We start from the raw sequence: 26,889 nt of genomic DNA, 5'->3' as shown, positions 1-26,889 counted from the left end.
CAGGGGCCCTCTCAATCCGCCTCTAAGAGTATTATTCAAAACCTACATTTTTTTGGCGCACAGCTCATAATTTGCCATAACAAGAGTTGGCTGCTGCATATATATTTAGCCAATGATTTCTTCCGCCCGGCAGTTAAATCTGGCTTAAGTGGAGCGTCCCAATCGCTGTTCAAATACACAGATCGGATGCATTGCATATTTTGTCCCATGTAACAGTATGGTGACGGCTATTTATTTTGAACGTTAATGACGTAGCCGGCCAACATCTATTTGGTAGCCTGTTGCAAGGCAAACTGTCTACCAAATCCAACATAGCAAGCAATTTGGGGTCTGGTTTTATCCGTTTTATTGATATTTTCGTCCTGAATATGCATGAGACATGTGTCAGGAAACTGACAATCCTAGTCAAATCTACTTTGTTCGAACTACCATCAACTACTTAGACTATAAAAACGTGGTATAATTGCCAATGAGACACCCTCCACAAGGGACCAAATGACAGAAATTAACAATAATATGTCACCGTAAGGCCTTCAACAATGAGCAAACCCAATACCACATAGTCAGCTATAAAAGGCTCCGAAATGACATATGTAAAAAAAAATTAAACGAGATATCTAACGGTCTAATGTATGTACAAAAAATGAACGAAAAACAAATACGTAACACATCAACAAACGACAACCACTGAATTACAGGCTCTTGATTTGGGACATACATACGGAATGTGGCGGGGTTAAACATGTTAGCGGGATCATGGCCAACCCCCCCCCCCCCCCCTTCCCCCAATAAAAAAAAAACTTGGGACAGTGGTGGTCCACCGGTTTTTTTTCTTCTTTTATGTCCGTTTAAAAAGTTTATAGGAAAAAAAAAACGAGTAGGAGGGAACTTATTTATTTAGATTAATGATCTTGTTATGTATCTGTATTGTATGGTCGTATGTGTTTTGTAGTTAAGTCGTGAGAGTTGTGTCCCTTTGTATGATGATGATGCATATTTGTCATGTGATGTTAGCTGTCTCTTTGAAATAAACGTGCTATGGAAATAGATGTGTTTTTGTTGCTCTTTAGCAAATATAGCTTTAGCGGCATGGGGAGGCAAGTATATGTCCCCCTATGTACGTAATATGGTGGAGGACTTCAAAACGGGTCCCTTTAAATGCATTTTATGTGAGCTGTCCCCAAAGATTAAGAATCAACTTTCTATTATATCTAACAATTTGGATTTGGATGTCCGTCATAAACTGCGTCAATATCTTCATTCCGCATAGCTGTTAAATAACGTGGTTTTTTTCTCATGACGGAAGGACAAAAAAAAACAGTGCATGTAGATAATCTCCAATTTATCTTATTATTGAATTGTCCTTAATTACCTTTTCTATTATAATTCACAGCAATGATACGTTGTAATGTAACTTTGGTTCAGTCTTAAATATGGGTTTTAAGGCTTAAAAATACTTAACTCATTGCTTTAATAAAGATTTATTTACGTACAAGGGATGAATATTAAAGATTTTATATGAAATGTGTCAAATTTTATATTCAAATTTGATTCGATGAAATATAATCTATTATTCTAATTCCTATGCTTGTACGGGATCGATCGATTAGGGTAATAGGTATAAAAATTATCATTTATATACCTTAATAAAGATCATAAACTTCCAGACGATGACTTCTGCCTTTTGTCAAACCTGATATCATAAAAATCTGTAATGATTTAGTAGACTTTAAAATATAAATGATTAGTGTTCCTTTAGAATTAAGTTCAGATCAGTATAGGTTCAATCTGATGTTTTTTTCTCTCCAAGTATTTCTTACTTTGTCTATGAGTGTTCTTTAGTACAAGTTACTTCCCTTACTTTGTCTATGAGTGTTCTTTAGTACAAGTTACTTCCCTTACTTTGTCTATGAGTGTTCTTTAGTACAAGTTACTTCCCTTACTTTGTCTATGAGTGTTCTTTAGTACAAGTTACTTCCCTTACCTTGTCTATGAGTGTTCTTTAGTACAAGTTACTTCCCTTACCTTGTCTATGAGTGTTCTTTAGTACAAGTTACTTCCCTTAATTTGTCTATGAGTGTTCTTTAGTACAAGTTACTTCCCTTACTTTGTCTATGAGTGTTCTTTAGTACAAGTTACTTCCCTTACTTTGTCTATGAGTGTTCTTTAGTACAAGTTACTTCCCTTACCTTTAACTTACATGGAGTTCAGCATTACCGTGATAAGTATAGATATAAATTTACTTATCATCTTTATACTGAAGATTTTATTTTTGCAGTATACATTTATTTTGACTCAAATGGTTACAGGTGACTTGATATAGCAGTTGGTCACTCAGATTTTCCCATTCAGTGATAGTGAGGGCTTGACCCTTTGTAAGATTATAGGCTGGGGTAGAAGAAAGGGAGTATTCTGTCCTTGTTATAAGTGGGGGAACTCCCCCCCCCCCCCCCCCAAAAAAAAAAAAAAGAAAAATGTTGAAATACATTTTCTGTAAAACAAAATGCAAGAACATGCAAGAAATGGTGATGGTGACATCTAATGCGCTACCCCTCGCCTTTTTAAAAGATGGTAAAAAAAAAAATATAGTCTTTTTCGAATTGGTTTATAATCCATTACTAGTCGTAGTTTCTGGGTTTTCTCAAATTTTAGAAAATGACAAATGAGAAAAAAATATGAATTCACAAGCAAACTTGGATTTGAAATTGATCAAATTGAGGATATTCTTTGACCGTATTTGAATTTAAATTTTATTCATATAAAAAATCGAATAAATAGAACTTTTAACTAACTAAACCAAATCGAATAAAAATTATTTATTGTATACCAAAGTTTTCATATTCATACTATCAGTTATCATCGGAGATTTAAACTCAAATACACTGAAACGACTGTATCATGTGTGAATCATATACTTAATGTATTCTTTTCAACTCGATACAACAGTGCATATTTTGTATTACTGTCAATATAATTGAAGAGCATATGAAGTTATTTCACATGACATATTTTCTTTTACCTATCAACAATAAAATTAGAGAAAAAATAGTCTCGATCTAGTCAATGATTATTCAATATGAAAATGGTAAATGGTTCGACATCAAAAGAAGAGAAATACCAAACATAATATAGAAAAATAAACGGGAGGCTATGTCAAAACACTATTATGATGAATCAAATTTGATATTGACGTTACATGCACTAAACGGATTTAAGGATGTACTCTACATACGAAAATATAAAAAAAAGATGCCGGTATGATTGCCAATGAGACAACTCTCCACATTAGAACAAAATGACACAGAAATTAACAACTATAGGTCACCGTACGGTCTTTAACAATGAGCAAATTCCATACCACTCTACAAAAGAAAAGGCCTGTACCAAGTCAGGAATATGACACTTGTTATCCATTCGTTAGATGTGTTTGAGCTTTAATTTTTTCCATTTGATTAGGGACTTTCCGTTTTGAATTTTTCTAGTAGTTCCGTATTTTTGTGATTTTACTTTTTAGGTGAAATTCAACAAATTTAGAAGTTGGAATTAATACTATAGGTCAGACGAGCAGTAGTAAAGGAACAAAATAACATGTTATGGAGCTCCTTTTCAAGATTTTTTTTTTCAAATGGCGGGAAAAGTCATATTTTGACTCTTACATGTACCTTATCATATTTGCTTAAATATTTGTAAATGATCATCTTTGAGCTATTGAAGTCTTGTATGAAAAGAAAAATCGATTTGGTGGGGCAAAATATTTTACCCTGTATAGTAGGGAAAAAATAAAGAAATCTGAACATCTGACAAAAAAACTTTAACCTGACCTGAGTATACATCCTTAAGCTATTTTCCACTTTCTTTTTAAAATTTCGTTCTGAACGTTAACATGCCAGAAATATTTGCCATTGGAACTAAAAATCTCTGGCGATCATTTTTCCGATATCTGGTCTTTTATAGCAGACTATAATAATACCTTATAAGTTTTTTCATTCTTGAAGGCAATACGGATGCATGTAAAATTGCAAACATATTCCTGATCAAATAAAAAACAACTACATTAATTCAACTGTCTATACTTTTTAGCCATGGCGTTGTCATTTTATTTTCGATTTATGAGTTTCACTGTCCCTCTGGTATCTTTCGTCCCTCCGTTGAAAGTTATGATCATAATACTATATGGGGTTTCCTTAATCTTCTTCAGAACTAAATGGTTTTGCATATTGCTACACTTATATCTTCTGGATAAAATGATTTGACATCAAAGATAGTAAGTGGGAAGGGCGTGTTTCTATTTCAGAAGTGCCATACGTACAGTTTTAGTGCAACGTCTCCGAAAATGGTCTTAAGATTTTTGATTTTTTTTTCTCAATTTCTTTCAAAAAGAACGTAAACCTTCTGTACAATGTTACTTTATATTTTAAAAGACATAACAACATCATGTTTCATAATAAATTTAAACGCACGTTAGCATTCAAAGTAAAACGATTAATAATTGCGGTGATGATCTATCTATACAGATATAAACTCAACAATATAAATAACGCACAACGTACCTTACCATTGAATAAGTAGTTTCTAGCTGCATGTACATGTATATTTTGATTAAGCTTAACCTTGAAATTAATGCAGAGAAAATAAAATATTAGTGGCGGCAATGGAGATTTTAACTGTCAAAAGTTGAAAATCAAATTCAGAGAAAAATCAGTTTCAAATTGTTTTTTTTTTTAATTTTAGAAAACAATTCGAAGTAGGAACTAAATAAATCTTCTTCGTTATCATGTGAAGAGATACACACAGCTTTGTTTTTCAGATTTGTCATATTTTTTGTGTGTGTTATATTACTTAAAATCAAAATTTCACGCAATTCAATCACCTAAAAAATGTTATATATGCAATATAAATTCTTACTCCATAGAAATAATTTGACATGGTGCATTTCTTTATTTACTGAGTATATTTAAACGGCAAGACATTAAATGGTTTAACGTTTATATACATTACCTATTGCATATGAACACATTAAGCGAATTCTTTTCATTATGGAACAGTATTTCATATTTTCATTATGATATTCATGAATAAGTAATATAACATCTTACGAAATTCCATGAATAATCAAGTCCCATTTTCTACTAAATTTAGAACTCCTGTGAAACATTTCAAAGGCATACATTTGTGTTTTGAAATGTGAAATATGTTATTCCATCTGTAATAGGAATAACGATTTTATTCATTTATTCATTTCTAACTTGGTCATTTTTTTCATTTTTTTTTAATTATTAATAAATGCACATTTATACCCCTTGGAATTGAAGGTAATACAAATGAATACACAAATTAATGCAAAAATTTAAAATATTTAATTAGTATTTAATTTTTGGTTTTATATTTATTCATTTATAATTTCATCGAAGCCTTTATTTTAACCCATCAAAGATGCACACATCATCATCGTGACATGTGATACCAGGATTAAAATTGTACACGACAGACGCACATTTCGTCTTAAAAGGATATTTTAGTATTTCAAATATAGTATTCAGTTTGGCTTGAAGGCCGCATTTTGGTATCATCAGTAAATGTTAAAATATAGCTCCGTTGCCTGTGAATATTTTAGTTATGCATATCGTTCATTTACATGGTAACACTTTGTAAACCAATTTACAGTTTAGTATAATAAAGTGGAGTTATTTTGGACGACTCGTATTAGTAGAAAATGGCCCACAATTAGCCGTTTCAGAATCTAAAGCATCATGGGTAATTTCATTGTTCCTACCCCAAAGTGAGAATAACGTTACGTCATTGGTTGAATTTCCATTGTTTATAACGTTTTAAACCAATCAAAACGCTTTGGTGTACGCTTTTGAAAATATTACCCAGGATGCATTAGATTCTGAAACGGCGAATTAAAACCACGGGGTCAGCTTTCCGACTGTTAGTCTTTGTGGTTTGGTGACTTTTATCTCCACCCAGTTTGGCGATACATTTGGTGTTCAATTTTTTTTCTGCGAGATTTTGTTTTAAGAAGAGCATTGGGGACACAAAATATTCGTATATTATTAGAACGCTTATAAGTACAAATAACTGCCTCTGTTTTATTCTTTAAAAATTTCAACAGATTGTGTTCTGTTTACATTTCAAACGTATAAATGTTAAAAGTCAAGTATAAATAAATATTTAAAAGTGAATATTTATTTTCTTTCCTGTCGTTGTGAACTACACGAACTTTTGTACTTTCTAGTCGTTTGAACATAGTTTATTGGTTCTAGATTATAGCCTTTGTACGGAAAATGATTTTGGAAAATGTTTTATAGTTGATTTTTTTTGGACGATCAATGCATTGAATGGGGACATATAGTTGGAACCCCCTTTTCAAAATGGCTGGATCCGCCCCTGATATCATATGTCAAATTAAATTTGAATTTAAAACAATAGCTTTAAGGTTGCTTAAAAAGTAATGTAAAGAAAACGATAAATGATTTATCAGTTCATGGCACAAAATCAACTTCGTCCCCTCGAATAGCTTAACTCCATATCAGATCTACAATGACAATACGAATACCATCAATCCTTTTCTTCATATCACAGATATAGTGAGGCTTCGACATGAAAGACAATCTTTTAGCTTACTGCAAGTTCAAAACAGCTGAACATGTTACATCGGTTTGAGCGGGTCTTTTTACTACGTACATCTGTTAGTTTAAACATACATGTATTTATTTCAGTTAGGATTCTACTTCGTCAAAATCATCTCCCCATTACGCCAGTTAATTTTCACAATCTTATTAAGAGCTTCGATTCTTTAGTTCTATTTCAACCGGGTTTCCGCCTGATTTAAAGTGAATTGGAAAACAAGTTATTGCAATTTACAGTAATGCCTTTCTACTTTGCGGGTGTAAGTGCTGCCTTGTAGCGGCATTAGCCTGCTCTTTTTCGAAATCTACTAGGGTGTCTTTTACGGGCAAGAGATATGGCTCTCTCTCTTAACACGGGTCAGCCATTTACCGTCCCCTTCCGACGGACTATCATCATTTCCTCATGAATATACTTGCAGTTGGTGTCAAGGCAGAGCCGAATATTCAGTCCCGGAAATTTTCATTCCGGCACGGGAATCGAACCAGGACCCTTTGAGCTAGTGCTTTGCACTTACCACTATACCACGACCCTCTTAGGTACATCTGTTCATTGAAGAACTCAACTGTGTGGTAATATCATTAATAATAATGATATCATATCTTGCCGGTTAATAAGGCAAAGAGAAAAAGCCATTTTCACTTTTTGGATTGTTGTTTTTCTGTTTCTGTTTTTTTTTTTGCTGTTCAGCTTAGTCACATTGAAATGTCTTTAAAACATTCACGGTAGGAGAGGTTACAATTATCAGGGGGTATTAGTTCTTTTCGTCCATGAAGACCTTACTTCGTGTTGTTTGGTTGCTGTAGCATTGACATTCGCTAGAATCTTTATTAATATTTACAGAGAGTCGAAAGATACCAAAGGTACAAAAAGGTCGAAACTAATTTAACAAACACCACTGCTTAAAATAAAAAAAGATAAACAATAGTACATAAAACACAACTTGAACACTAAAGACTGAGCAACACGAATCTCATCAAAACCTGGGGGTGATCTCAGATGTTCCGGAAGGGTAAGCATACCTTGCCCCACTTTAAACAAATATTCATGACGTTTCCCGAGGGTATCACCAGTTCAGTAGTCAACACTTCAGCTCTGAGCTGTCATTGATATATATATATGTATATATATTTATACTGTTTACAAAACTTTTGAATTTTTTGAACTACTAAGGCTTTTCTACATCAGGAATAGATTACATTTGCTGTATTTGGCAAAACATTTAGGAATTTTGGTCCTCAATGCTCTTCAACTGTTTTTTTTAAATCTTTTTTCGATTCGAGCGTCAATGATGAGTCTTTTGTAGACGAACCGCGCGTTTGGCGTAAATATAAAATTTAATCCTGGTATCTATGATGAGTTTATTTATTGAACCAGCTACAACATCACTTGAGGTGAGACTGTTTTAAATGTTCATAAGTTTTCTTTTATTCTTTTTAAATGCTATTATATGAATTATAGTGAAACTATATAATACTCTCTCGAAGTGTTTGAAATAATATACTTTCCTTAATTTGAACACGTCAAGTGAACATGATATGATTTCAGTGAAAATCAAAAAGTGTAACTTTTATTGATAAAAGCAAAAAATATAGCAATCTGAAATTCTCTCAGTTGAAATATATTCGAATCGATGCATCGTCAATATTTATGTTATCTCACTGAAACTTTAAAATATTGCAGTATCAAGTTCTATATTGCCACAATTAAACAGGAATTCACCTTCTATCATCAAAAGAAATGGTCTATCATTTGAATATTAATATTAAAAACATTGCTTATATTACCCTATCTTATAACAGAGAATTGTTGATTTACAGCATTCAACCAAAGGGTTAGGCCACTTTATGTTAAGAGATCCTTGTATGGAATCGATGTTTTACTGAACAATTTTATAAAACTAACAAATTTCGAAAGCAAACACTCCAATGTGAATCATTCATTGGTAAAATGCTTGTAAATATAAAAGAATCATGCAGTTGACAATTTGATACAACTGGTGGAGTTTGACAGCATTTAAAAAAAAGATAAATTTAATCAGTTAAAAAATACAGAAAAAATACAGTATCATACATTGTACGTGTTTGACTATAAAGACAACCTACGCGACGTATAAAGTCGCATTGTAACTTAAAAATAAAATTGGTATATATAAAGTTGACTAAATATACACCTTGGTAGACTCGTATTTGCGGGCTCGCATTAATTACTAGAGGTTGTCAATCTAATTAAAAACCGATCTCTCATCGCTCCTGTTTCTGATATGTCGCGTGGGAGCTTCCACGCGACATATCAGAAACAGGAGCGATGAGAGATCGGTTTTTAATTAGATTGAGAGGTTGTTAGTTCGTTTCTTAAAAACAGTATAAAAGAATACCTTAAAATAGGTATAACCTTCTCTTGTAAGATTTTATCGACCGTGCAAGGGCAGTATAGCCAGTCAAGGTCGTTAAAAACTTCCATTTGTTTGTAAGAAAGAGACATTTAAGAGTTAGAGCACCAACTGTCGACAATGATGCGTCACGTTGAAAGAACGTGTCGTACTGTTCGCTTTAACCGTGTGAGCCAGTGCGCTTGAAATACTGTTTATGTTGTCAAATCTATACTACATCATATAAATAGGGTAAAGGTATGCCTAAAATAAAGCAATGAAACTAAAATTTAGTTTTTATGAAGAGATTTTTCTGTACAGTATGCAATGCGCTGCATAGCTTTAATCTTAACAAGACTTAACCAAATGTTGTTCCATTGATCGAAATGTCATTTCAAGTTTAGCAATGATATAATGCATAAGAATAAAAGATTAAATCTGCGATACAATTGGTACAGTGTCTTCCTAGTGCATGAATCTTTGCAAAAGCTTAAAAACTGCTTTTACGTTTGTGTTTGCTCCGCAGCTAAGCAAATACTTTTGAAGAATCTCACTACTTAATGTCTCAATATTCTGTCATTAGAAATTCAGAAAAATAAAAGGTTCCTGCTGTAAACGTTAATTGATCTACCTAACAGAGGAGCCACTTCGATAATATAAAGGGACTTCAATGTCATCACCCATGTGAGCTTTTTATTTTGACTTTTCGATTGGAAAAATTTAATAAAAAACGAAGATGTAGTGTGATTGCCAATGAGACAAGAGACCAAATGACACAGCAATTAACAAATGAAGGTCACTGTAGTACGGCCTTCAACAATGAGCATAAGTCCATACCGTATAGTGACATTCACGAGTGCTTATTGTTGTTTCTGTTGATCAAATTTAGATAATAATTTAAACATTTGACAAAAAAATTCTTCTAAGTTTGCTCGACAAAACCAAATATCAAACCATACGACTATATCCCTTGGTTAAGGGTATTACCATATATAGTATATATTTTGTTTGCAAAGATATGAGTCGTATAGTTGTTTGCGTAACATGGCTTTTCGTAACGTCTTGTCAAGGAATTCATGGTTTACTTTTGACGTGGTTCAGCCTCCATACATTTGTAACCCAAATTAAATGTTATTTCTTCTTTATTAAGGGACGACATCAAAAGATCAATGTAAGATAAAAAAAAACTTAATTCAAATAGTTTGGGGGTGGGGGGGTTGAACTGCTGCAAGATTTTGTTATCCGACATTGATTTTTACATATATTCATATGGGTCAATCAATTTTTCCCAAATTAAGTTAATAGGGGGGTAGGGGGGTCAGTGAAAAAACTATTTGAATTAAGTTTTTTATCCTTCATTGAACTTTTGATGTCGTCCCTAACGTGTTGCTAAGAACCGATTCAGATAAATCCAGAATTCTGCATGCATCTTTGTCGTGATGCTACACTATTGTTTCAGGATAGGGTGAAGGTTGGTACCTGTTAAAACATTTCAACCCGCTGCATTAATTTGCACTTGTCCGGAACCGTATATCTTTTTGACTAAAACCATCCATTACTGACATCGTATTAGAAATTTTCTAGATTAATCATACATTATTGTATCACTATAATTAGGGTGGTACACATAAAGAATGCCAACATTTGTACGTGTTTGAACCTTTTTAGTTATTGTGCACTTATAAATGAAATTATAATAGATTGATAAAATAATATGTTTAACTACTTTCATCGTGCATTCGGCATTTGTTCATTTAAATGCCCTTCACCATTCGAATACAAATAAACTTGAATTCCATTGAAATGATGTAAATTGATTTTAAATGATTGAAAAGAATAATTAAAAAAATCTTTTATCTAAACGGTCTTTAACAAGAAAAAAATCTAAACGATATTGAGAAATAATTAGCAGGTATTTATCGAATGAAAGCGAGTTCAGCATATACAACAATGAGCTATTGTTACATGATGATAGATAAACAAATTAGATGTATTATTATCATGATGTATATAAATATTATAATAGTGAATAAAAAAATTAAACTTCCACTCAATATTAATTTTAAAAAGATGGCATCTAAGAAAGAAATCACGAGAGAAACGATGAGAAGAAAAACCCCACGCATTTGAATGTAGACTTAATTTGGTATAAAAAAATAGGAAGAGTTAACAAACCAATTTTGACGGAGCGAGCTAAAATCTTTGTATAATTCTTATAATTTGATTTATTAACGGACAATTTTAGAAAGGGTTGTTATGAATCATATCAATACCGAAATAGCTACTGTTCTGACGCTAATGTCGATTTGTGTGCAGTGTACGATAGAATGAACGACTATTTTGATGTATATTTGTTTTGAATGCTGAGACATGATTGACACAGTAATTAAAATTGGTTATTGCTTACTTAAATACAGCAAAAATATAATGGCTATTATATCTATGATTACAGCGACAAATAATGCATGCGCATTATGAACGAACATCATTTAAAAAACACAGTTATACACGTCTCTCCTTGTGTCATGTGTACTATTGTTTTTCTGTTTGTCTTTTTTCATTTTTAGCCATGGCGTTGTCAGTTTGTTTTAGATTTATGAGTTTGACTGTCCCTTTGGTATCTTTCGTCCCTCTTTTATGTGGTACTTTTTTTTGTTGGTTGTGCTTTTCTGTTCTGTTCCGTTCTGATCTTTTGTGTTGTGTTGTGTTGTGGTGTGTTGTATCCTTTCTTTTCTTTTCCTTTCTTTCTTCTCTGTATCAATTTTGATTTACTAGTATAGACTATAAATAACTATCCTTCCACCCACAAATGGCAAATTGTCTCCGAGAAGAGGAAAGGCATTTCCATCTTGTTCTTGTTTGAAAATACCAGGGAGGGTAAACACACTGATGGAAATGGTGAAATATGAAAAAAATATCGATTTTAAACAATATCCCTATTCTTATCCAAATACCAGGTATCAATCAAACGAAATGATACAAGATACTTGCATACAGTGTAGTTAATGCATTCACCAAATGTTTATTTATTAAATTTTACAATATCGTTATTCAAAACTACAATATATGCACAGACAACATTGACTTTTGAATTATAAGTCTACACAACATCTAACAGACATCGCGTCCTTTAATTACCCGACAGATAATTAAATACATAAACAGAAATGAACAATACATTTAATAATTTTTCCAATAAAGTTTATATTTAAAATTTATTGAACAAAGAAATAGCATTATATAATTTTCAAAGGAGCATAAACATGCTTATAGATGCATGATTTATTGATTAAATGTTATAGTAAAACAAAAGTAGTGTACATGTTTCATAAATTGCATGGTGCAAGGGCGTATATCTTGATAAATAATTAAAGGAGGGAATTAAACAAGGGCCCTAACCAAGTGCTATACATACCACTATGAAATCTGATTAGGGAAGATTCACATCTTAGATCGCAAAAAAGCAGTACACAATTGGTCATGAGCTAGAGGCTCATAAGATCATGAATCACTCACGAGCATGAATCACTCACGTGCTGCATTTATAATGCTGGATATAAATGCCATGCACCGTGCATGGCATTAATATCCAGCATTATAAATTTAGCTCGAGATCAAAGTACAAGACTTCAATTAGTTGTTAGACCAAGATGCGTGTGATCCATTGAGACAAATATCCACCAAAAATTCTAAAGAACAAGGTGTAAACTTATCTAAGGCCAACAATAAACAGAACTCTTACTGTTAAGATAGCTGTACCAAATACTGGGTAATACACTGTGAAAGTATTCAAAGGAAAAACTAAAGATTAATTTGATTCAAGTTCATTTATATATATATTGTGTATAAAAATAATAATATAACATCTACACACGCTTAAAAAAAAAACACGTGTCTCATGTCTATCTCTAGATTAGCCTTCCGTGACAAGGTAACACTACGACTATTGAAGTTATATTTTTTATAGCGGATGTGATCAAGTGGTCTAGAGCGCTGGACATGAGGCTAAGCGATTGGTGCTGTAGTGTATCAAAGGTGTGAGTTCGAATCCCGCTGAGGGACGAACAAAAAATTGTCAGTAGAAAATCTAACTCTAACACTGTTTGGAGTAATTTTCAGACTTATATATATATATAGCAGATAACTAAACAAAACAATAATGACTGGCGACAACCAACTACAATTACTGGCCTATAAGCTCATGTCTTTTGAACAGAGACATATTGGAGGGCCATGACGGGGAAAACAGAATAGAGAATAATGGATGAAAAGTGCAGAAAGCAATCAGTATAATGAATTGAGAAAAAATATGCCATAAAAATAAATAAAAGAGCATAATGAGGTGATGAAAAAGAAAAAATAGAAGATAAGGATTGAAATATTAAAATGAGAAAAAATGCCTGAAAGATCAAGAATAATGAAATAAATAAACCCTATCCAGACATTAATAGAGAATGTGAGGGGGTATACATTGTTTTGAACACCTATATCTTCATTTAAATCGGAAAATTGGAGAACAGTATTATTTTAAAATCAATCTGTAAAAATCAGTTAGAAATGGCTAGACATAATATCATTGATACTAAAGAACACATGAACCGAAAAATGTTAGTTTTTATTTTCTGTGTTATGTTCTTTTTATATAAATATCAGTGAAAGTCAGATGACTTATAGTTCTACAATTCCCCAATAGCTTCACGTCAAGATAATAAAAGATCACAATTTTACCGAACAAAGGATTTTATTATCACAAAATGACAATCGAATTGCTCAAATGATCGTTCGATTCAAATTAAAATTTGGTATGACGTACGGATTACCGTAGTAAATAAATGTTAAAGTAACCTCATTATTACTTTTCCAATAATTCCTTTATTTAATGGACATCAGTGGTTCTGTAAATTCCCACATTTAAATGATATAACTTGCAGTTCTCTTTGTTTGTAATCAATTTTTGCGGTAAAAACAGGCGCCATTAAATCGACATCAACCACGTTGAACTTTGTTTTAATGATTCTTAGTTTTGTTTATTGTTAAAATGTTATTAAGCATACCAAATGAAACCAATTCATTAGCATAATGTTGGCTTGAAATTACATCCGGAAATCATAGAAGTGTCGCACTAACCAACTTTACAGTAAAGCTATAATCTGCATTTTTAACATGAAATATGGTTTCATTGTGTCTTAATTTGTGTGACAAACCTGATCGTGCATTTTTCATTGTTATTCAACGCAAAATAATTATTTACTTGGGACGATCCCATTTCAAATAGGATTTCTTTTGTTTACTTATTGTACCTCGAACTTATTAACCCGGTGTAGGTCTTTAAGTTGCAGGTTCAATTTACTAAAAGCTAATCGTGCATGACTAATTAGACACGCCGTCTTAAATTTAATGGGTCTATAATAGGAAAGGACAAAAAAAAAATACCATAAAAAAAAAATAGAAATAAAAAGAAAAAAAATACAATATAATAAGGAATAATAATGAACAACTGGACTGGAGTGAAAGATTGTAAAGTAGAAATTTAGAAAGTTAATTGATTGTTTTAAATCTTTGTGTTATTCTGATATAAGATTGGACGGACTCAAAAATGTCTTTGTTTTGCTGAAAAGAAAGGTCACCGTCACCAGCTAACAGAAGCTCAATGGATATAGCATAACGTTCTAATTTATAAAACAGTATTTCTCTTGCTTCGTTGTGAAAAGCGCACTCTAAAAAATAGTGTATACTATCCTCAACAGGGTGGCCACAGCTGCATGCCGGACTTGGTTTAATATTAACACGATGTAAATCTGAATTTAAAGAACTGCACATATTTCTCAATTGTAGATCGTATTTCCCCCTCAACGATTTATTCAGGTGGTTCTTTAACGTATAGATAGCGTGAAACTCTCACTACACCAGGCATCGAATAAACGACATTTTTATTTCGACCAAACATGGCTGCATATTTTATACATCTGAACAGCTAAACGGCCGCACCCAATTTTAGCAAAGATATACTGTCGGAAGGGAGAAATCCAGAGATGTCAATATTTCTATTGCCAATCAATCCTTTGGTTTTGAAAACGCATATAAAGGTATACATCAATACGACAGCAACCCAACGACACGCATAAATGTCAACATTAAGAGTCAACATACAGACTTTTGTAATAGCAAGAAGAATATACATGCTATACAGAACAAAAAAGCCCAAAACCGCAACATGACTAAATAATACGGAGTTGAGTTTTAAGACAAGTGTTTGGTTGAAAAGTTTCCCATGCCCCTTTTTAATTTCGATCGGTGGAAATTATAGAAGGTGTAATAAATCCGTAGAAGAAAAACACTTCACTGTATAGTAACGGTAAAATAAATAATGATTATGGATGACGTCCAGTGACAAATTAAATGAATTTTCAGGAAAAAAACATGTAATGGAAATATAATATGAAAATTAATCCTGCTTTGCACTAGACCGACATACTGAGGCGGAATTTTTAACGTGTAAGTTCACAAACTATCAGTTCGGAGGGAAACAAGTCACCCGTCGTTTGACCCGGTCAGGATTCGGACCAAAGTCCTCCCGCTCTCGATGCGAACATACTCTCACGAGACCAACCAGGAGAGCAGTCGCAAAGAATATCACACCAAAACCTCCAGCATAATAAACAATACAGTTTCACAGAATTGTCATGGTTACTAATGCGAGCTAAAAGTGATTAACTTAAATTAGATGCGTTAAATGATATCGGAAACTACACGTAAATAACAATGGCCCACATCAGAGTAGATTTAGAGGATCATTGCTCTCTGCAAATTAAAAACCCTTGCTTTAATTTTTTTAGGGGTCCCACTCTGGCGAGCTGTTGCAAGGCTAAATGTCGATCCTTTTAAATCTACCCTCATTTTCCAGTGGTATTACAAGTTTACGTCCAACCTTACTGTCGACCGACTATTGCAAGTCCTACCTATTGTATTTAAAATTAATGTTTTCTCGTCATGAACATTTGCCACTGGACGTGATGCAAACAACTATGAATCAACTTCAAAAATGATTCCATGTGAAAAGTACACGATCTTGTTAAACGCTGTAATATCCATTTAAATCACTGAATAATAGTTCAAACATTTTTTTGTTATTTTGTGCAATTAACCACAAGACTGAACAATTATTTTTCTTTTAAATACTTCTTAACCATGGTTCTTTAAATTAATATCTACCGTTTTGTCATTATTTATAATATATGATTATGTCAGGCGATTATAAAACTAAGAAAGATAAAATGTTTTTTTCAACGTGTTTATGCTTCATCTATAGCCGTGAAAAGGAAATGACGGACGACTTAAATAAAAGTGTTTGTTCTCATATAATACTCATAAAAAAAAAGTAAATAAATAAATGGGGTTTGCCACATCTCTGGAGTAGCAACTCTCAAATACTTTTTTATTTAACAAATAATACCTGTATGACTATTTCAATAGTTTATTTTACAATGCTATATGTAAAATAATGTATGTTGTATCAATTATATATGTTATGTGTATATGCCCCCCCCCCCCGGGGGGACCTAATTTGGAAAATAAAATTTATCTTATCTTATCTAATACTTTGTAATTCAATTAAAGAATTATGAAACTTTCTCATCTACATTGTATACCCGTTTTGATCGAGCCACTCCAACCTACATATCTTGCTGCTAAAGTTGTTACATTTAGGGTTATTCAATACAATAGTATGCATTGAAGTTTACAGGCGTAGTTTTTTATTTTAAAATATTAAAATGATATTTATAAATTAATTGGACTGAACAGACAACACTGATTATTTCGCATTTGCATGTAACGTAGTTTAGGAAAGTTACAGAATCGACATAGGCGGATCGAGGGGGGCCTGGCTGTCTTTCGTGGGAAAAATTTGGTTGATTATATAGGGATTCACTGAAGCATGACTGGATCGAGCCCCCTTAGGTTAGTCAGCGTCTACCCCCCCCCCCCTTTTTTTATGAAAAGTTCTGGATCCGCCACTGATCAAAATATCTGAATATGTGCAGGAACTTATGCATCTAATAACTTATTGTTGGAAGACTTTATATTTACTTACAGTTTTCATTTGGTCTGGTCATTACGAATCTGTATCATGATTTCTGACAAATTAAAAACATTAAATATATATAACAAGACATTTTTGTACAGAACATTCATTGGTCAGTTGTAAATGAGGTCTGTATAGGGTTTTGTATAGGGTTTTGATTTGTTCATTTATAAAATGAAAAATAGTAATTTAGAAAAGTTGGATTTCAAAAATATAAATTTATCCCTTAAGGCAATCATACGACAACTTCTTTTTTTTATATCATGCAGGACAGCAAAATGTGTCACTACAATCAAATTAGATCAATGAAATTCATTAATTTATTTAGGCCGTTTTAAGGAATTAAAAGTATAAACAGGAAACCAAAGAAAAAATTAGTTATTCTCAGAACCAAGTTTGCATGTACAAATGTCTTATCCGGCTGTACAGAAATATAGCAGAATACCAGGTTAATACTTATAAGGATCCCTTTCAATCATAAACCTGCACGCGATGCTTACTTATATCACGCAATGTTGCGTAACATAAAAATAAGATGTGTTACATGAATAATTGCCAATGAGACATCTATCCCCCAGAGTCCAAATGACATAGTAATTAACAACTATAGAGAACCGTACAGAATTCAACCATGCGCAAAACCAATGCCGCATAGACAGCAAGAAAATGCCCCGAAGTGACATATGTAAACCTTAAGCCTTCCAATTGATATTTTATCGTGTGTTTTTCTATGTTGTGATGTTATACTATTGTTTCAGAAAAAGGGAGAAGGTTTGATACCATTAAAACGTTAATCCCGCTGCAAATGTTTGCACCTGTCCTAAGTCAGGAATCTGATGTACAGTAGTTGTCGTTTGTTTATGTAGTTTATACGTGTTTATCGTTTCTCGTTTTTTATAAAGATTAGACCGTTGGTTTTCCCGTTTGTCAATGAATGGTTTTACACTAGTAATTTTGGGGCCCTTTATAGATTATTGTTCGGTGTGAGCCATGGCTCCGTGTTGAAGGCCGTACATTGACCTATAATGGTTTACTTTTTAAATTGTTATTTGAATGGAGAGTTTTCTCATTGGCACTCACACCACACCTTCCTTAAACGAGTTTGTCCTACTGTTAACTATCAAATATCACATCGCTAGGAAATATGTAACGATATGAGTTGTGGCGCTAATGGACACATTTTCAGCAAACAGATACCTTACGTTGCCATATATAAACATACATAATTATATACTAGACAAGTACATGTACAAATAAACCCAAAAAACTTGATTTGAAAAATTATATATCGTATAGGCAAAACTAATTTTTATTCCATGTGTTTATGTTACTATAACCATAGTATTGTGCATGTTATGGACATGTTTTGCAGAAATGATACGATCTAAATGGAACCTTTTGCACTTGGGTTCATATAAACGTAGACTTTTTATTGCTTTAAGACATGGCAGACGATATATCTTTTTTCATAATTACGTAGGTACTAAAAAAGATACAAGACAAATAATCAATCGAAAGTTATAATTAAAGATAATGTCTTAAAATGGACAATTTTCTGTATTTATAAAGCAATCAAAGAAGCATCATTTTCGTCATACACATGTCATTGGAAGGGCATAGTACTATGATCACGCCATCCACATGTGGGAGAAATGGAAGATATCGTGTTCTTTTTCATAACACCAAAATGTTCTTTCAATTTACAGACAGAATTTGCCGAAGGTTGGGTGTTGTCTCCGGGTATTCCGTCTTCCTCCGCCTATTGATTTGATTTTATAACATTTCTTAAATATTTTAGATTTTCTGGTTTTTTTTTCAGGTGATGCCGAATCCTAACGTGTACCTGAAACGTTACTCTAACTCCTATGCAGAAAGATACAAAAAAGGACGACAAAGACAGAGACCTTCCAAAGAGAAATCGAGCAGACGACTACATGGTTCGGAAGAGGATCTTGTTAAAACTGGAAGTGAGGACGGGGATGATCTGGATATAGAAAAACAAATAGAACTTGCTAGAAAAGCAAGACCTAAACGAGCTGAAAGACAAAATCAAATCATGAAAGAGGAATTAATTTATACGAAACAGCGGAACAATTACGCTATGAACAATAAAGAGAATAAAGAGGAATTTTATAGACCGCGGAATAGAACCGCAGAAGAACCAAAGCATGTATATAAAAATTCATTATCGCCAGTGTCAAATAAAAGTTTTCCATTGCGGGGTGTTCCAATGCAACCTTATGTGTACCCTCCTAGTTCAAAAAATGGAGGTGTTCCAATGCAACCTTTTGTGTACCCTCCTAGTGCCAAAAATGGAGATGTTCCAATGCAACCTTATGTGTACCCTCCAAGTGCCACAAATGGAGAAATTCACTTCTCGCCAAAATTTTTCAATATGTATCAGGTGCAAGAAAACATACACGAAAACGAACCTCAAGAAACAACTTTCGTTAAAAACGAGGAGATTGAAGAAGTGAGAAATGGTGCTAAAAGTTATGAACAAATGAGAGAAGAAGCTAGAAGCAAAAGAATTTCAATTTTAACCCGTGCTGAAAAATTAGTAGAAAATATATCGCGGAGTGATCAGTGTTCGACTGATGACGAAATCAAAATTGACAAGCCAAAACATCGACGTAAGAAACATAGCAAAAGGGAAGAGAAAAGCCGAACGGAGGCGAAATTTATTCAAACAAAAGATATTTCATCTTCAAGTGACGAGGATAAATATGTTTTAGTAAAGACAACTGTGTCACCAGAACCACCCGAGAATGTTAATCTAGAACTTCCAAGATTTATACAGCCAAGTGAATATCAGTCAAATGTCTCGCTGCACTCGAATGAAAAAGTAAGTTTCAGATAATCTTATACTTTGTTTATAATTGTATGAAGTTGCACTGGTGATATTCCTTCAAATCAAAAGTCCCATTAATCGTATGCCAAATACGTCCAATACATTGCCGTTATGTTTAGCAAATGTTTTTTCTGGTTCCACGCCCATGTACTTAGTTACGGAATTATTGCAACAAAGCATCAGCATATATATTTCCTCTTGTACATATATCCCGGTATTTACATTAATGTTATGTAATATCATTTACTTTTTTTTCCCTGTCGAAGGTCGGTGGTTTTCTCCTGTTACTCCGTTTTCCTCCGCCAATAAAATCTGACCACCACGATATAGCCAAAAGTATTGAAAATGAAGGTTATGTCCATCTAGCCATCACTCAATCAATTGATCATTTGTATAAAATTCCCATATGTTTTTATTGCAGTCGACGCCATACCATGCCCAAATAAGAACTAAACAAACATACAATGAGAACATAAGTTAAACACCAGTCTACGGAACGCTACAGAAGCAAGCGAAATATTAAGCAACACGAACCCCATTTAGACTCTCTGGATGTGTACGCAGATTCTGCTCTATATATGATACCAGTCGTGTTCAACATGGCAGGTACATACGTTTACAATTTGCCACTTGTCAATCAAAAAACAATTCAATTAATCAAAGAAAGGCGAAGGATACCAATGGGACATTCAAACTCATAAGTTGAAAATAAACTGACAACGTCATTATTTAAAAAAAAAATGACCACAAGACAAACATTAGAACACAAACCACACCATGGAAAACTATAGACCGATCAATACGAATCCCACCAAAAATTGCTAAGTAAATTATTTAACTTAATGAAGTATTATATTGTCAATATAATAATTCCATGTACTGATAAACTACAACTAGTAACCATAGGCACTCATTAGACAATATATTTGCAAACGAGATTCGTTTTACTTCAGAAATCCGTAATTTCTCAATATGTGACCGATTCATATTTGCCTATTGAGGTATGTATACTACATGGAGTGTTGTTTGGTTTGATATGTAGCAGGTGTAGATGTATTTAGAATGTGTAGATACTATTAGTTTTTTTTTTTTTTTTTTTTATATCAAACAAAATCGCCAAATAATTTTGATGTCACACTATCTTATGATATATTTAATCATAATAATCTTGATATCGAGCTATAGTGACTGTCGTTTTCGTTCCCATCTAAGATATATGATATCTGTTTCTGCGATGCGCAGTTCTAGAATTGTTCTTTTTCATCCCTCTTTCGTCTTTTTTTCTTTCTTTGGAATTGTGAAAGAAATGTGATAGATTTTGACCTGGAAATGTTTGTCTTTATGTAATATTGCTTGTCTGTTTTCAAAAGGTATGTCAAATATTTGATCGGAACAAATTATAATAAGTTAGTTCAAGATAATAAGTGGGTACACGAGTACAAAAAGAGTAACATAATTTTATTGTTATATTTTAAAAGTTCATCATAATTCATGATCGCTGAATGTAAACTTTACATATTATTTATATGTAAAAGTACATGTACGCAGTACATTTGACCAGAACTTTAACACTGACCAGTGCAGATGTATGATTTTATAGAAAATTTTCATTGTAAAGCTGTTTCATTGAAAAACAAAATATTGTAAAATTGCGCTTTAAAGCGCTGGGATATAAATTATTTTATATGTAGATTTTCTCACTCATTAGCGTCTAACACAAGTCCATTTTCTGATCATAATTATCAACAAATAAAATTTTTGGAGTATGATCGTGCATAAGAGGTTCAAAGCGTAACATATATCTACATATATGTTCTCCCATGCTCAACTTTGTATATTTTAGAATAGAACTGTGCATCTTTGGAGGCATGATTTGTGTCTCTCAGACACAATAATATCTTAAAGAAAGGCTTACATTGACTCTGTTATAATACAGTTATTTAAGAGTGGATTGCGGGGCATCATTTTGCCTAGTTTTTGTTGTCTTTTATTATTTGTTTTCTCGTTTTTAAATACTTTGACTTTGTAATAAACGCTCGTGGCGAGGTATTCAATCTCCGATCTTTTTTGTAAACTGGTTTCTCGTTTTCTTGCTGACGCTTCGTGTTCTATCCAACATCGACAGCCAGCAGCATCTCTATAAAAAAAAAAAAATCCGCCCAGGCCATCATATAGCCAATGTCACAAATAATTGAACCCGCTTCTTGACCGCTCTAACCGCGGATAAATTTTACATAACTTTGATAGAGAATTGCTTATATAAATCTATGTTCCAAATTGTATGATTAAAAATTCACATCTAATTCAACTTTTCTTTGATACAATGTATATTTTTCTTTTCAAACATTTATAGTTCTACAATAGCATTGTTTGCACGATAGCATGGTACTAGTTTAAACCCCTTAACAGTACTCTAGTTTTGTGTGCCCGTTGTATTATAAAGGTTGTCGAAATAACAATAAATACCATTGTTATATTAAGGTTATTTGACTTACTTCAGCACTTCCTGTCCCGTAAAGATTTGTTTCACGTATCTTGAATGTCTTATAGAAATGTGAATAATTCACCTCAAACTCAAAACCGGAAGCTTCTTATGTGCTCAACAAGTACCTTAATAATCTAACATCTATTAAACTTTTCCCTAACCTCTAAAATTGTCATTTATTAAATATTTTAACTAAGAATGGCCGATAAGTTTTGATGGAATATCACGAAAATAGGATTTTAAAGCGAAAAAGATGTGAATTTGAATATTATTCCATGAGACAGTCGTAGAATCAATACTTCTTGTGACCAAATAGAGGGAAAATGAAAAATAAAATCTGCCATAGCAAAACGAAAACAGACAATACAAATGCTACAACAAAAGATGCAGAAACAACCACTGACAATAATATGCCACAATCCGATTCTAAAGACCAAGAATTGCAAATTGAAAGTGCAACAGCTAGCCAGATGAAAAATGTAAGAGACAATTCAAAACTGAAGAAAGAAAGGAAAAAAACTGTTAAAGCCGTGGATAAATATCAACCAAATGAATATCAAGTATTGCATTGTGGAGAATACTTAGTAAGGGTGTTAAAGGGAGGTAGAGATAAACGCAGATCAGCAGAACGTAGAATTGGCGTAAAAAAATTGCCGCGCAGTATAAAAGATCAAATATTAGTTGAAAAAGAGGCTGTACCCTCTATTGAAAAGGGCGATGATACCGATGTGCATGGTACAATAAACCAAATAGCTACAAACCATAGTGTTAATCTAACTATAGGAAATACCAATGGCGGCGAAAATGGAGTAAATGATTCTAATAAACAAACTAAATTAAAGAACAAGAAAAGTAAGGAACAGAAAAATAGTTCACACACTAAATCAAACGTAGAAAACGATGACTCGCAAATAGTGATGAACAATATCGATAAATCTTTTAATCTAAAGAATAAGAAACATACAAAGATTAAGAATAATACAACAGACAGTGGAATAAATGTAAGAAGTAGTAAGAAAATCGGAAGTAACGAAACTAGACCCGAAGAAGTAAAGACAAAATTGTCTCTTACAAATTTAGAAAGGGTAATTAACAAAGCAATTTCGGAGCAAAATACTGATTCCAAATCCAACAGAAAAGTATCAAATGAAGAGCTTTTGAATGACATTCTTCAAGATCCTACAACACCGGCAGTATATAAAAAACGAATTTTACAAGCACTGAATGAAAAATATCTCGGATTAAAACAGTTTCATAATTTTTCGTCCGCGAATCATTGTAAAACTTTACTTACAGATGAAACCGATATTACGCCAATGTGGCAGAGTACCTACAATGTAAAATCTCCACCAATGAAAAGTGACAACTCTTGGATTAGGACACAGTCACGTCGGCAGATATCTAGAGGTCTATCAATATCACGTAACAAAATAAACCGACCGCTGCCACGAATTGTTTGTCAAAGTAATAAAACTCCAAGAGAATTGAGAGTACCACCGACTTTCAGAAGACCTTCTACATTCGGACACAGCAAGATGTCGAAAAGCACACAAACTAATTTGTTGATACTAGACAGGAGACACACTTTTACAAGAACTCCGACGTTCAGTGGTACACAGCCGAATAGTTCCTTTGCAGAACTCCCGGTGTCTAAATTTTCTACGGCAAATCGATATGTATATCATCGGCCTAATGGTATTGTTTTTGCTAGTAATGAAATTAATAACAATTTACAAAGCAATGATTGGAATGTGTATGATTGCGTCGAAGATAATGAAATTGATTACAACCAAAAACGAATACCAATTGGCAATGCGTTTTCCTCTCAGAGAAAGACATATAATAATTTGAACTCAGCTAGGCCGACACATAACGGGCCTTCAAGAATTTCCGACGCATGGATAAAATCCGACCGATATGAGGACGAAAGGGAAATTTTATGGCGTACACGACAGGTTGGTTTTTAGTCTCATCTTGATTTGCACGTACATGTAGGATCTTCATTCAAAGGGAGACAACTTAAAATAATATTTAGGCATATTACTTTGAAAAAAAAGAGTTATATTTAACATCCTTTTAATAATTGAACGTTCGTAAAAGAATTCATCTGCCTATGTAATAAACTCAAATATATATGCAAACGGGAAATCTTTTGATAGATTATACGCTTCCAGACTTATAATGATTTTTTTAGATAAAATAACAAAATGAAATACTAATGTTAAATTAATTCAAAGATCTTAAATGTTTGTTGAGTGGAACCATTCTTTGGAAAGGCACACCTCGTGAAATAAAGAATTTAATATCAAAATTGAATCTTTGGTGGTTTATGCTTTAATCATTCACCATTTTTATAGACTCAGGTTGAATTATCGCTTACGAAGTTGTAAAAATATTTGATTATTTGAAGATTGATTGTTGCCTTCTAGATGTCTTTAGATGATATTTTGCGAATTGGTTATTCTCTCAATGACGTAAACCTCAGCCTCATCTCTTTATATTTCTAATAGTTATACCTTTAACTACATGTAGGTTGGGCGCTCATAAACATGTTTAAGTCCACCATAAATGTACATGTTCCAAGTCATATAATGCAACAAATTAGTTTTTCTCTTGGGTTGTTGTCTGTCATTCTTATTTTTTGTTTATTGTTTTGTCATGCATCTTTTTGTTTAATTGTTTCATATTTGGTCATGTCGGGGCCTTTTGTAGCTGACTATACGTGTATGTGTTTCGCTCATTGTTGAAAGCCATTTAAATTCACAAAAGGGAGATATTCATACATCGGCGAGTCATTGTGACATATGATATACACCCCCTTGTACCTATAATTGTCGGAACATGTTATTATTGATCCTTGGTTCCGTTTCGTGATCCCTATCGCTTCCATATTTTTAACACAAACAATTGTATGTGGTACATGCACATGTATCTTCACTTAGTGTAAGCTTTATTGAACGAGATTGAACACCATAAATTCCCACTTCATTGAATTAATCTTAAAAATTAAGAAGTGACTATTTTTTTTTATGTCCCTTGCTTTTTTGTTGTTGAGTTTTGATCATGCCTGATGAAGAAGATTCCATAAATGCCTTATTTATACACCAGATATAGTGTATTTTGTTGTATTCGCGTTTTATCGTCATAACAAAATGTAATTCAGCACCAAATAGTTGTATATGTAATTCTATAGTTGCGAAATTCAACTCTTTAACACGTTTGAAAATGAAATTAAGATTTAGTTTTGATAGCAAAGAAATCAATGCTTTTTTTTGGATAACATTGAATGTCTAACTCAAGGCAAACTAAATGACCTTACGAACTAGAATGGTATTTATTGTACCATGTTTATCATGATTAGTATACAATATAACTCTCGTATTGTTTTACTATTATTTAATGGAAGAAAGTATATACTACATTTTATTAGTATATTAACACTTTCGTATTTCCCCAAGATGGCAGTAAATTCAGCTATTGCCTGATATTATTTTGATTCTCGGGACATTTCCATGGAGATTTGTACATTTGTTTCTTAATTAACTTTGGAGTTCTTTGTGATTAAATATTCATGATACCAATATTATAAGGCGTTCTATAAATAAACATTGGTAGGATTGTTCAACTATTCTTGAGAAAAATAGTCGTAAAATCAGAGAAGATAAAGGTAGCTGAAATTTGCGCGGCTAAATATGTACGGAAATCATTCTCATTATTTGAAATCCGGATAAAAGTTTTTAATTTGTTCTAAAAAAAGGGCAAGGTGAAAATGTATTCATATTCCAATAATGAAACAGACAGGAGATTCTCATATGCAAGTTCAGTGCACAGTTTTAAGAGAAACCAGTCACAATCAAGTTTGATTTCGTCAAAAGATACTCGTAGACTCTCTACAGTTAGAGGTATGAAAAGACCTCTTCAACAAGTTAAACAAAACTATGAACTGAATGGAATTGCGGATACGGAATGTGAAAAATTGTCGGCTGAGTCACAATCTGGAGATTCTATTCCGGAATCTGCGAGTAAGATGATTCCTGATATTCAAAAAATACCAGAAAACTATAATACAGAAATAGGACTGGTATGTTTAATAGTGTATTTTCAAAAACAAAAGAACAAATATCAAGTACAGCATTTGGTTTTGAAAGTTTTTTTTTTGTCCTAGCTAAATCTTTTATGTTATTTTAAGTTTTCATATTTGTAACTAATGTTTTTGTTTTGTTCTTGAGTTTTATCACTTATTTAAAGATACATTCTGCGCAATAAAACAGCCAATACAAGTAGATTTTTGGTAATTTTTTTCGTTTTTCAAATTAATTGCAAACTCGTTGACTCTAAAACTAATGAAGAATAAAGAGATATTTATTTACACAAACATCCAAATAATAACCTGATTTTTATTTATCTTTAAAAATAAAGATGAAAGAATATGGTTACATGTACTATACAAAACAAGTCAACAAGTAAAT

The 26,889-nt window shown here is 32.7% G+C and overlaps 1 protein-coding gene across 3 annotated transcripts in view; it reads left to right on the top strand.

Annotated features, from left to right (window-relative positions):
- LOC139501752 (echinoderm microtubule-associated protein-like 2) overlaps positions 1-26,889 on the top strand; it is a 66,569-nt gene that overhangs the window by 4,710 nt on the left and 34,970 nt on the right. For 2 of the 3 annotated variants that reach the window (XR_011658647.1, XM_071290895.1), the window contains exon 2: positions 18,904-19,929. Coding sequence is in view for 2 of the 3 variants with exons in the window: in XM_071290895.1 (XP_071146996.1) it covers positions 18,904-19,929 (1,026 nt within the window). In the remaining variant the exon portion in view is untranslated. Of the gene's footprint in view, positions 1-18,903; positions 19,930-20,888; positions 20,937-26,889 lie in introns of all 3 variants that reach the window. The other variant, XM_071290894.1, reaches the window with a different exon arrangement.

Source organism: Mytilus edulis, chromosome 13 (assembly GCF_963676685.1).
Source record: "Mytilus edulis chromosome 13, xbMytEdul2.2, whole genome shotgun sequence".
Lineage (NCBI taxonomy): Eukaryota > Metazoa > Mollusca > Bivalvia > Mytilida > Mytilidae > Mytilus > Mytilus edulis.
Note: the sequence above shows the minus strand (reverse complement) of the source record. Positions and strands in the feature narration are given on the sequence as shown.